General features: G+C 43.2%; 1 protein-coding gene across 2 annotated transcripts in view; it reads left to right on the top strand.

The window, feature by feature from the left end:
- LOC145408375 (uncharacterized) overlaps positions 1-12,169 on the top strand; it is a 101,733-nt gene that overhangs the window by 75,418 nt on the left and 14,146 nt on the right. Inside the window, exon 1 of one of the 2 annotated variants that reach the window (XM_080279101.1) lies at positions 11,375-11,460. The exons of the other annotated variant lie outside the window; for it this stretch is intronic. Coding sequence (XP_080135227.1) covers positions 11,404-11,460 — 57 coding nt within the window. The 5' untranslated portion in view covers positions 11,375-11,403. Of the gene's footprint in view, positions 1-11,374; positions 11,461-12,169 lie in introns of those variants that run through there. 2 annotated transcript variants of the gene reach the window in all.

Genomic DNA, 12,169 nt, shown 5'->3' with positions numbered 1-12,169 from the left:
GAAATCACAGAAATCACGTGGTTTTATTTATGACTCCATATTGGTCGCAAACTCCTCGCAGTAAAAGCTGTCCAGACTGGGCTGTCAGAGATTGATCTCTCTGACATATGCAGAAATCTGGATCAGCACCACCAAGATCTGTACAGGAACAAGATACAGTGTTTGAGCCTGGACGCTTACACCATATCCAGGGAGAAATTCACCCGTTTCAGGTACGGAAGACCGAAACCAGATCTCGGATATGGCGATCACTATCACTATTTGGTGAACAGCCCGTGAAAGTTCACCGGGACATCGCTTAAGGTAAATGTGTGTAATATATCTAGCTGGAACTGACATACAGTACATGTATATCGTCCTGGTAATCAGTGAATTATTGACGCTGGGCCAAGGGGGGAGGGATTGTATACACTGACTGGAAATCGAGTAGTTGATGAATGGGTGGAGGTTGGGGGCATGGGAGTTGGGGAAGGAGGTGGAGGGAGGGTAGGGGGTTGAATGGCGGTCGGGGAGTGTGGAGGGTGGGATTAGGGTTGGTTTGAGGGTGGGAATGTTGGGGTGAGGGTGTGGGTAATGATTGGGAATGGGTGGTAATGGGTGGGATGGGTAGTGGGTGGATGAGAAGGGGATTAGGTGGTAGTGGGGGGTATTGTGGGGGGCTGGGGGGCTTGTGGAGGGGAGTTGGGGAGTCTGGGGTGTGGGGGGATGACAGGTTCCAAAGTGGGGGGTAGAGGGTTGTTGGGTGTGGGAGTGAGGGGTGGTGGGGGACGGTGGTGTGGTGGGGGGCGGTGGGGGGTTGGGGTGGCGATTGGGGAGTTGAAGTGGCTGTGGGAGGGTGGTGGGGGTGTGCTGGTGGGGTGGTGATGTGTGTGAGATGGTTGCGTGGCGCTCGGGGGGATGGGGGTATGGGGTGGCTCACCTGATATGAGATGCCTGTTACAGAGTCAGATGTGAACCGTCGGCTGCCAAGTCTCCCTTTTCACGGCAGCTATCCACTTCCGTTGCCTTTCTTCATTGGCTGGAAACCGGTAGAAGTTTACCTCACTTCCACTTTTCTGCCATGTCTTACAGCCGAAGGCACAGCAGTAGAAAACAATTGAGGAATCTGCAATTCTCTCTCTCTCTAGACGTCCGACAATTTGCCGTCCATTATGGTGTCATAAAAAAAAGTCACATGACCCGTGACGTCACGTGCAAAAGATCTATAGCTGCAGCTGTAGACAGTCACAATACTTCTCTTAGAGCTCTCAATCGTGGTGTTCGTCAGGACTATGACCAAACACCAACTCTTTCTTTTGTTCATCAATGACGTTCTAAGCTGTACAGTACATCTAACACTATCTTTTGTCATACGTTGATAACTCCACCCTGCACCTTTCCATTCGCTTCCCACAGCGTCCATCTTAGCAGTTACTTCAACAAACAAGGGATGAAGCTATGGTACACCTAATGTCTGACTTGGCTCGTATCTCTGACTGGGGTAAAAGTAATCTTGTTTTTAATGCCTCAAAAACTCAGTTACAACATCTATCAGCCTGACAAAATCATCCACTTGGGGTTTCATTCTCTCGGAATTTATCTTGGGAAGGACATATTACCTCTCGTAAAATCTCCTTGCAAGAGATTAAGTGTGCTAAGCCGACTCCGTGCCTTCTTTACCCCGACACAAATGTTGACTTTATTCACGGGTTTTATTCGCCCCTGTGCAGAGTACAACTCTCATGTGTTTGGAGTCTCCCTGCATATAGCTTTTCTCAACAAAGTGGAGTCAAAAGCTTTTCCTTTCATCAACTCTCCTTCTCTTACTAGCTCCCATCAACCTTTGTATCTTAGCCGTACTGTTGCATTGTTATCTCTTTTCTATCGCTTCTTCAATGGTCACTGCTCGTCTGAACTGTCTACTTGTATCCCTCCTCCACTACGATAGGCGTGTAGCACCCGTCCAGCAACAAACTCTCATCCCTTTTCTTTCCATCTCTCTAATGCATGAGATAACCGTCACTCCCAGTCCTTCATGTATGCAATGGGTCAACACAGGAACTGTCTCCCTCTGTGTGTATTTCCTACTGCCTATGAACGCTAGTCTTTCAAACGCAGTGTGTCCACGCATCGCGAAATGAACAATTCTTGAATTCTGGCTCTCTTATCTTGTCTTTTTTTCTTTCTTGGGGGAGCAATTTACAGGTTCCTAGCCATTGTTCCTTCTTCCTTGCATAAAAAAAAAGAAAAAAAGTATACAGTATATGGCTCAGAATACAACGTGCCACATTCCCATCAAACAGTTTCCAGTTGGATATCACAAGGCAATAAAGAAAAAGTTGAAATTAAAATCCTGGGAAAGCAACTATAAAGCATGTAGAATGGCAGACCTCATGACATTTAACCATTAAATTAACTGGTATTAGATACAGTTTCCATATGGAGTTCTTAAGAAATCTTGTGTATTTTTTAATTGATGTTTGCTGAATGCATATGATGAATTGTATTTCATAAGAGAAGTAAGGAACGTATGTTAATATTATATGATGCTGGGTGTTTAAATGATAATGATTTTGATCCTATTAAATCTAGAATTATGTTTGTACAAAACCATGAACCTATTATGAGGCAGTATCAAGGAAATTAGGAACAACATATACTTAGTTTTTTGTGTGTAGTAGTCTATATATGTGTTGTATATTAAACATGTACTGTACACTAGAAAGCACTAATTTTTCCCACGCAGTAGCCGGAGTCGCGGCCAGTGAGTAACCAGACGATCGAACATCCCACACCCACCACCCCTGCCCCGACCCCAGTGTAAACGCTGTTGGCTAGATGTGAAACGGCCAAAGCTGGTGATGTTACAATGTGTCATGATTGTTTTTATAGATAAACAGAACCAGTAGGGATAAGTATATAAAGGCATTTAATGTGTATTATTGTGCTGTTATCCACAACAAAATAAGAAGACCCACAATGTATTATGTGTTCTTATCTATATACTTACGTCTTAATGTTACAAATAAATATAGTAAAGTGAACAGCATCTTTTGAAAGAAATGATGTCTTTTCTCATACAGTCTCGCTCCCACCACCACCACCACCCTTCTCTCTGAGTTCCTGTCTCCACTAAACGATCTCTTTTCCTCACGTCCCCCACACCCATTGTTAACCAACGTAAATAGAGATAGTGGTGAAATGATCCGTCAGATAATGATCATATTAATATTATCATACACCTTTGTATTAAGCACCAACAAATCAATAACATAAAATATTTCAATATACCTGCCAACTGTTTCATCGTGTTGTAAACTATTACGTGACATACGCACTGGAAGTTGGACCTTGTGTTACAAAGACTTAAGGTTATTTTTTGTTAACATAGGTTATGTGTGATTTTGGACGTCCATTAATTCATATTAAAGTGGCAATTAATGTCTTACATTATAAATATGTAAGGTTTATGTTCCTTTCAGTACTGCATTAACCAAACGAATCAGGGATCAGCTCCGACGAACCACAAACTCTCTACTTTAACGAAAATATTCCGACCCCTTGTCACAACAGTGACACAATGTCATTATGTTTACGACTGAATGTGGGTCTATCGTATACATACAGGCATTGTGTCGCTGTTCTGGCAAGAGGTTGGAATATTTTCGTTCAAGCAGAGAGTTTGCGGTTCGTCAGAACCGATCCCTGATTCGTTTAGTTCATCCAATATTTACCGGAACATAAACTTCATGTGTTTATAAAGTAGGGCTTAAATTCCACGTTAATATGAATTAACGGATGTCCAAAACCACACATAACCTATGTTAACGAAAAACAACCTTAAGTCATGGTAACACAAGGTCCAACTTCCAGTGCGGATATAACTTAACAGCTTATACTGAAACAGTTGGCAGGTATACCAAGTATTATACAGTATATTACTGATTTGTTGGTGCTTAATACAGAGATGTATTATAATATTAATATAATCAATAGTTGACGGAACATTTCATTACTTTGTTTACGTTGGTTAACAATGGGTGGAGTGGGGGACGAGAGGATGGAAGAGGCGTTTGGTGGAGACAGAAACCCAGAGAGAAGGGTGGTGGTGGTGGGAGCGAGAATGTATTGAAAAGACATGTCTTTCAATAGGTTCTGTTCACTTTACTATACCTATTTGTAACATTTATAATATAGGACTTAAGTATATAGACAATAGCACATAATACATTTTAGGTTATCTTTCATCTTCGTGCCTTTCTCATATGCTGTGGATAACATAACAGTATTACACATTAAATGCCTTTATATACGTACCCCTACTGGTTCCGGTTGTATATAAAAACAGTCATAACACATTGTAACATCACCAACTTTGGCCGTTCCACATCTGTCAAACAACGTTTGCACTGGGTCAGGGTAACGGTGGTCGGTGAGGGGTGTTCGATAGCCTGGTCGCTCACTGGCCGCGACTCCGGCTACAAGGAGGGAGAAATTAGTGCTTTCGGGTGTACGTTTTACTTGTGTTAATGCACCAAAAAAGGTGTATAACTTTACGTATTGCATATGTAAAATGTTGTATGTTCAGGTTTTTTATCAAATGAAGAATTATCTGTCTGTCTATCTATCTATTTATCTCTGTCCAGACGCCATAATCCCGTAAGGAGTGGTCGTTTGTCTTTGAGTTGGTTGTCTTACGAGGAGGACCACTAACCCACCGCCAACCCATTTTCTGACTCTCATGGACCACGTATGGGTTGGTTATATGGCTACCAACAAGCGTTGTGAATGGTTTCTTGGCATATCGGAAACCATTTGGCTTGTCCTTCATTGTAAAGCCACCTGATAAGAAGAGTAATAAAAAGTGAAGGAGCTAAGCACTGCAGATTCAGAGTATGGGACGTTTTATATATATACTCGTAATGTACCGCGACGCATCCTGTCAACTACTACTTTTCTCAGACTGTAACCACCTTTCTCTCCAAGTCACGTCACACCTACGGTATAAATTTCTGCTGTGTCACTACTGTGGCGTTAATACCTATCATCCTTAATGAATAAATGCCAGGGTTGCCTCATACAGGACTAGTGTACTGGTATTAGTAGGAGTGTTTTTACTTGTCCGTGAGTCTTATGGTAGGTCAGTAAGGTCTGTTTTAACGAAATTCAGTTAATTAAACTGCTCCCTGCTCCAGCCGGGAATCGAAGTCGCGGTCATCAGGACAGCAGGCGACCTACCAAGGAGCCATTGGCAACACAGTCAACAAAAACACCATACAAGATAATGGTCAACCTCTGAATCAGGTGGCTTAGTGGACTGATTTATTCGTGCTCTCTCTAGACGATTCTACAGTATTTGACTTTGGATACACTTTTCGACCTGAGGAGTTAGATTAAATCCTTCATTTCCCCTTCAATTGCTAGAGATGTTTCTGAAGCTGAACAAAATCGTCTGACGGTTCCAAGAATAATGTGGAAAATGTTGTTAGTGGCCTCGGTGAGGGAGTTAAGGTGTGTCATATACGGAAAATGCGCTAGTAAGAAATTTGGAAGCGTTCTGAAGGTATGAGAACAAAAACCTTGGTGTATCATTGTCACCTCCCCCCCTCCCTCTGCCCCTTCCCCCTGCCCCCTCCCTTCTCCTCTTCTCCCCTTCCCCTTTCTCCCCTTCTTCCATTCCCCACTCCCTTTTCCATTCTCCCCATCTTCACTTTCAACCACTTCTGCTCTTTTCCTGTTTATCACTCTCTTCCCCTAAGCTCCCCATCACTTTCCTTCCTCATCTGCTCCCCTTCCTCCCCCCCCCCTCATTTCTACTGCCTTCCTCTCCGCTCCCCTCCCCTATCCATCCACAACTCTCACTTCCCCTTCAACTCTCCATATTTATCCCCTTCATTTTCATTCCTTCCTCTCTCACTTTCCCTCCAGGCCACTTCCCTTCCCTCTCTATCACTCTTTATTTTTCCTTCCCTCCCTCCCTATAAAGTTCTAGCCCTCCTTTTCCCCTTCCCCTCTTGTCTCCAGCCTCGATACAGGGGATTAATTTTCCTGTTTCCCTCCCTCCTCTCTCTCTCTCTCTCTCTCTCTCTCTCTCTCTCTCTCTCTCTCTCTCTCTCTCTCTCTCTCTCTCTCTCTCTCTCTCTCTCTCTCTCTCTCTCTCTCTCTCTCTCTCTCTCTCTCTCTCTCTCACCACTCCTTTCTCCTTACCCTCAACACCTAGCTTCTTCCCTCACTCTCCCTCCCAGTCCCCTCCCTCTTCCTTTCCCTCCCTCCCCTTCCATTTCCTCTCCTTCCCTCCCTCCCCTTCCCACCCATTTCCTCTCCTTCCCTCCCTCCCCTTCCCATCCAGTTCCTCTCACACATTCTCTCTCTATTTACCCCTCTCATCCCCCTCTCTTCTCCCTTCCCTCTTTTCTCCTCCCTTCCCTTCTTTCACTGTGCCCAATTTCTCCTTCATTTCTCCATCTCTCCCATTCTCCATTTCTTCTCAATCCTTTCTTTTTCCCTTGGTCTTCTACGATATTTTCAATATATGATGAAACCAAATCTGCTGACAGTGTATACCTCGTCTTCAGAAAGCATTTGATAAAGTTCCCCATAAAAGACTACTTCAGAAATTGAATGCGCATGGGTTCAGAGGCAATGTGCTTGGGTGGATCGATAATTGACATATCTTTACAGATGCAGGCAATACAGAGTGACCTCGATCGACTGTTTAATAGGGTCCAAACCTGGCAGATGGACTTTAGCAAATGCAACGTGCTAGACAATGGGAATAAAGAGCTATATCTTGAATTGTATTCAACTAAATAATGTCAGTCATGAAAGGCTTAAGAATTATAATAATAAATGATCTTAAACTAAGCAAACAGTGTACGAAGGCTGTTAAGAAAGAGAACAAATTAATCGGATTCATTGGTAGAGCGTTCGAATACTAATCAGTAATACCTTCGCCTTATATAATTCCTTAGTTCGCCCCCACTTTGCCTATTGTGTTCAGTTGTGCTCGTCTTATTTAAAGAACATGTAAAGAAACTTGGAAGAGTAAACGAAGGGTGATCTAAATGATACCTAAAACGAGACAAATCATACGAGGAGGATTAAGAAGCCCTGAATCTCTTTACCTTAACTAAACGCAGATTTCGAGGAGATTTAATTCAAGTATTTAAAATATTTAAAGGACACGAAAACATGGCTGTCGATAAATACGTCACAGTTGATCACTCGAACTATAGTAGAAGGAATGAAGAAGAAGAAGAAAAAAAATGAAACGATTCCAATTGCATAGAGCCAAGCATTGCTTCACTGACAGAATTGTAGATACATGGAAAAATTTGGTCTCCAATGTAGTAAGGTGTGATACAGTAGTAAAATTTAATGGTCGCTTGCACAAGTATCTTTCTTCTAACTCCCAGCCTAATATGTTTACTCCAGAATCAATCACTTTTGTATATGTATGTACAGACGTCGGAATAAGTTCGTTTCCTTTTCTGTGGACTAAGGTGTTTGTAACACTGCTCGATGGAGAGGTATCCCCTCCTCTTCCCTTCCTCATAGTCCCACACTCCCACCCAACCCCCCCACTTTTCTCTCCGACCCCGTAACCCCATCCGGTACCCTCCATACTCTCGCTCACAGCCAGCTAGGGGTTTCTGTACTTCAAGCACCTGTCTGATTACGTGTAGTCCAAACAACTAATAAAGGAATAGTGCAGTATATATATATATATATATATATATATATATATATCATATATATATATATATATATATATATATATATATATATATATATATATATATATATATATATCATAAACCAAGTTAGGAAAAGTTTACTACACTGAGAGAGAGAGAGAGAGAGAGAGAGAGAGAGAGTTAAAAGACAGGGAGCGACAGGCGGAGAGGGAGAGCGAGTGGAAAAATGAGAAATGAGAGGGCAGTTACGGAGAGGCAAGGAGAGAACAACGAGAGTTAAGAAGAGAGACAGTGAGTGAGAAGAGACAGTGAGAGATGAAATGAGATACAGGCAGTGTGAAAGGGAAAGAGAAAAGGGAGGTGTGAATTGAAAGGCCGGGAGACAGGGAAGTAGAGACAAAAGGGGAGACAGCTGAGAAAAAATGGAAATGGAGCAAACATAGAAATAGGGATAAAAAAAGGAGAAAGTGGCAAAGAGAGCTACTGAACGGAATACAGAGAACGATAACGAGAAAAATTAGAAAAAGAGGCAAGGTAACAGGGAGGAGGAAGAAAGTATGTTATTCTGGCAAGGACGCAGGGAGAGAACTAAGCAGGTTAAGACGAAAGCATTGAGGCTGAGTAGAACGAATGACATTCAAGTAAAAAGGGAGGGAGAGAAACAGAGAAATTTGCGGAGGGAGAGTAGAGATTAAGGGTGGGAAGAAAATAATTCTATTTTTAGGGCAAGAAAGAGGAGGGGGATGTTAGGAAGGGAAGACAAGGGGAGGGAGAGGAAGGGAGGAAGGGAGGGAAAGACAGTGGCAAGAACGGAATGATAGAAGAGATTTCGGGTGACAGGGAGAGACGGAGAGAGGAGAGAGAAAAAGGAGCATGCAGTTATTACTGGGGAAAGAAAGCAGTGAAGGAAATGGATTTAAGAAAAGAAACACGGAGAGAGTAATGGAGAAAAAAGGTAACATATGTGACAGATGAATAAAGTAAGACGAAGTTGTGACAGGATGGGAGAAAGAAGAGTGAGATAAGGAGGGAGTGACAGAGGAGGAGAGAGACGAAGGAAAGGAAAGAGAAAGGGAGGAAGATAAGGACTGAGCAGAAACCCATAAAGAAAGGGGAAGGAGGGAAAAGGAAACTAGGGATGAGACAAAGGATCCAGAGAGAGAGAGAGAGGAGGGGGGGAGGGACAGTACACAGACAGGGACAGAGAGGTCGACAAATATTCAGAAGGTGTGTGTGTGTGTGTGTGTGTGTGTGTGTGTGTGTGTGTGTGTGTGTGTGTGTGTGTGTGTGTGTGTGTGTGTGTGTGTGTGTGCGTGCGTGTGTGTGTGTGTGCTTCCGTCCCTGTGTCACGTCTATAACATTGTTCCATTTTTTCACCTGCGTGTTTTCCTCTTCTCTGCTTCTGTTTCTCCTCTCACTCACTTTTTTAATCAATATTTCTCCTGATTGTTCCTACCATTCCAAGTCTCTCTCTCTCTCTCTCTCTCTCCCTCTCTAGGATAAAAGAGATTGTTCTCATAGTCTATATGTAGTTAATACTGCCACTTCCTGATTTGCTGTGGAATTTTGGTCGCTTGAAAAAGACATACGTCGACTTAAAAAAAGTTCAGGAGACTAAGGTATCAGGTTCGCCTGAGGGCTGTGGAACTTTTTTAGTAGAAACTCGTAGACTACGAGGTCAGCTCATTAAAGTGGTTAAAATCTGAATGGGTTTCACAATCATTTCATAGAAAGGTGTTTACTCTTAACACCGACTCTGCACACAACCATGGTTGAAAAAAAAAAAAAAAAAAATTACGTGAAAATCTTTTCACGTGGAAAATCTTCCCCCCATGGAACTGACTCAACATGGACGTTGTTAACACTACAGTGGAGAAGTTTAAGGGATTCATCGGCAGGATCTTACACTAGAATAATTGTGAACTGGATATGCATTCCAAGACAAACAAGAAGTATCTCCACGGTATGGGCTGCATAGTCATTAAGATCCTAACTTTTCCTTGTAGCTCCTCTCTCTCTCTCTCTCTCTCTCTCTCTCTCTCTCTCTCTCTCTCTCTCTCTCTCTGTTCTACTATCGCAGCATTTAATCACAGCAGATTCTCTCTCTCTCTCTCTCTCTCTCTCTCTCTCTCTCTCTCTCTGGTTGTGTGTGTGTGTGTGTGTGTGTGTGTGTGTGTGTGTGTGTGTGTGTGTGTGTAAAAGAGGTATCTACTACAGCGACATTTAATCACAACAGATTTACTCTCTCTCTCTCTCTCTCTCTCTCTCTCTCTCTCTCTCTCTCTCTCTCTCTCTCTCTCTCTCTCTCTCTCTCTCTCTCTCTGTGTGTGTGTGTGTGTGTGTGTGTGTGTGTGTGTGTGTGTGTGTGTGTGTGTGTGTATGTATGTGTGTGTGTGTGTGTGTGTGTGTGTGTGTGTGTGTGTGTGTGTGTGTGTGTGTAAAAGAGATGTATACTCTCTCAAAATTTAAACAACAGATTTATTATCTCTCTCTCTCTCTCTCTCTCTCTCTCTCTCTCTCTCTCTCTGTAATTCACCGGGTCGGTCAGGATCACTTGATGGTCGTGATCGTCAGCTTTTACCCTCCCGGAAGGGAGCTGAGAGCTCATATAGTCCGATCTAAGGGCAAGACTTTGACCTTCACACACGCACACACCCGTCCCCTTGCTCAAAGGGGACAGTAACCACCCACTTCCTCAATGAAACTTTCGCAACCTGAGCGAGGTGCGAACTCCCGTCCACCAGATGGCGAGCGAGAACGTTACCACTGAGCCAGGAGCGGTGTGTGTGTGTGTGTGTGTGTGTGTGTGTAAAAGATGTGTCTACTACCACAACATTTAATCACAGCAGATTATTTCTCTCTCTCTCTCTCTCTCTCTCTCTCTCTCTCTCTCTCTCTCTCTCTCTCTCTCTCTCTCTCTCTCTCTCTCTCTCTCACACACACACACACACACACACACACACACACACACACACACACACACACACACACACACTGTAGTAAACCTTGTCCTAACTTGGGTTATGATATATACTGTACTATTCCTTTATTAGTTGTTCGGACAGCACGTAATTTGAGAGTATAGACGCCCCTAGCTGGCTGTGAGCGAGAGTATGGAGGGTACCGGGTGAGGTTATGGGGTCGGAGAGAAAAGTGGGGGAGTTCGGGGGAGTGTGGGACTATGAGGAAGGGAGGAGGAGGGGATACCTCTCCATCGAGCAGTGTTACAAACACGGAAAAGGAAACGAACTTATTCCGACGTCTTGTACACACACACACACACACACACACACACACACACATATATATATATATATATATATATATATATATATATATATATATATATATATATATATATATATATATATATATATATATATATATATATATATATATACTACTCCATCAGTCACTCACTTCCTCTTCCCTTCATCCCTCGTTCATTTTTTCCCCCAGTCCTTCTCTCCATTCTCCGTTTCCTGCATCCCTCCATCCCTCTCCTCCACCTCCCTCTCACCTCTACTCTCCCTACCAGTTCTCCTTCCCACACCTCCACACCTTCATCTTCTCCGCTCTCCCCCTACTCCCTCAATCCCTCTCTCCCTTTCCCCCCTTCGCTCCATCCCTCTCGTTCCTTTTCCTCTCCCTTCCACTCTCCCCCTCCACTCCCTCCTCTCCAAACAAGCTATATTACCCCCTCATCCATGCTCCACGCACACACTCCATGTCTACCGCCAGCATGAGACCTCTCCTTATTCCCATCCTTATTACATTCATCTTGGTGAGTTGTAGAGATTAAGTGTGACTCTCTCTCTCTCTCTCTCTCTCTCTCTCTCTCTCTCTCTCTCTCTCTCTCTCTCTCTCTCTCTCTCTTTCATCGTAACGAAGGGGTTTATGATGAGTTTCGTATTTCACCACTTATTATTATTCACTGTCATTGGATTTCAAAGTGTTTGGTAGTTGCATGAGTGAAGATAAATAGAGATACAAGTAGTTCAGTTAAGGTTAGGAGTGTTTATGGATAGCCTTCCTCTTCTCTGCTGTGCTGTGTGGGAGTCAGAGCAACGAATTGCAAGGTGTGTACACTTGTGGTATAAAGCCTCAGGTGTGTGGAAGAGGTGTATGCTTAACTATTTATCATCCCGATTTTTGTTGTTGTTGTTGTTGTTGTTGTTGTAGTTCTAAGGTGAAAGATTTGATTTAAACCTTTACTGTCTAGACGTTAAAGGCCAAAACTGTTCATCCATAGGGACATGCCTTTCCTGGCATGACCCGACGTGATCTGTCTTGACAGGAATAAAACTGACAGAGCCTAGAAGAACCTGAGAAATCCGAACTCAATCATGTACCGTATCTCAAAAAAAAACATTTGTGCGATAGGACAGTTATTTGGTACTCGCCTTCTGACATTACACAGATCGGTCTCTGCTGACCTGGCTCGATTCCATGGGGGTGAAATGATGTGAGAGAACTAAACTGACAGAAATAGG

This window comes from Coenobita brevimanus, chromosome 77, assembly GCF_032717465.1.
Source record: "Coenobita brevimanus isolate Jiangsu-jjx chromosome 77, ASM3271746v2, whole genome shotgun sequence".
NCBI lineage: Eukaryota > Metazoa > Arthropoda > Malacostraca > Decapoda > Coenobitidae > Coenobita > Coenobita brevimanus.
This window is presented reverse-complemented; position numbering and strand designations above follow the sequence as displayed.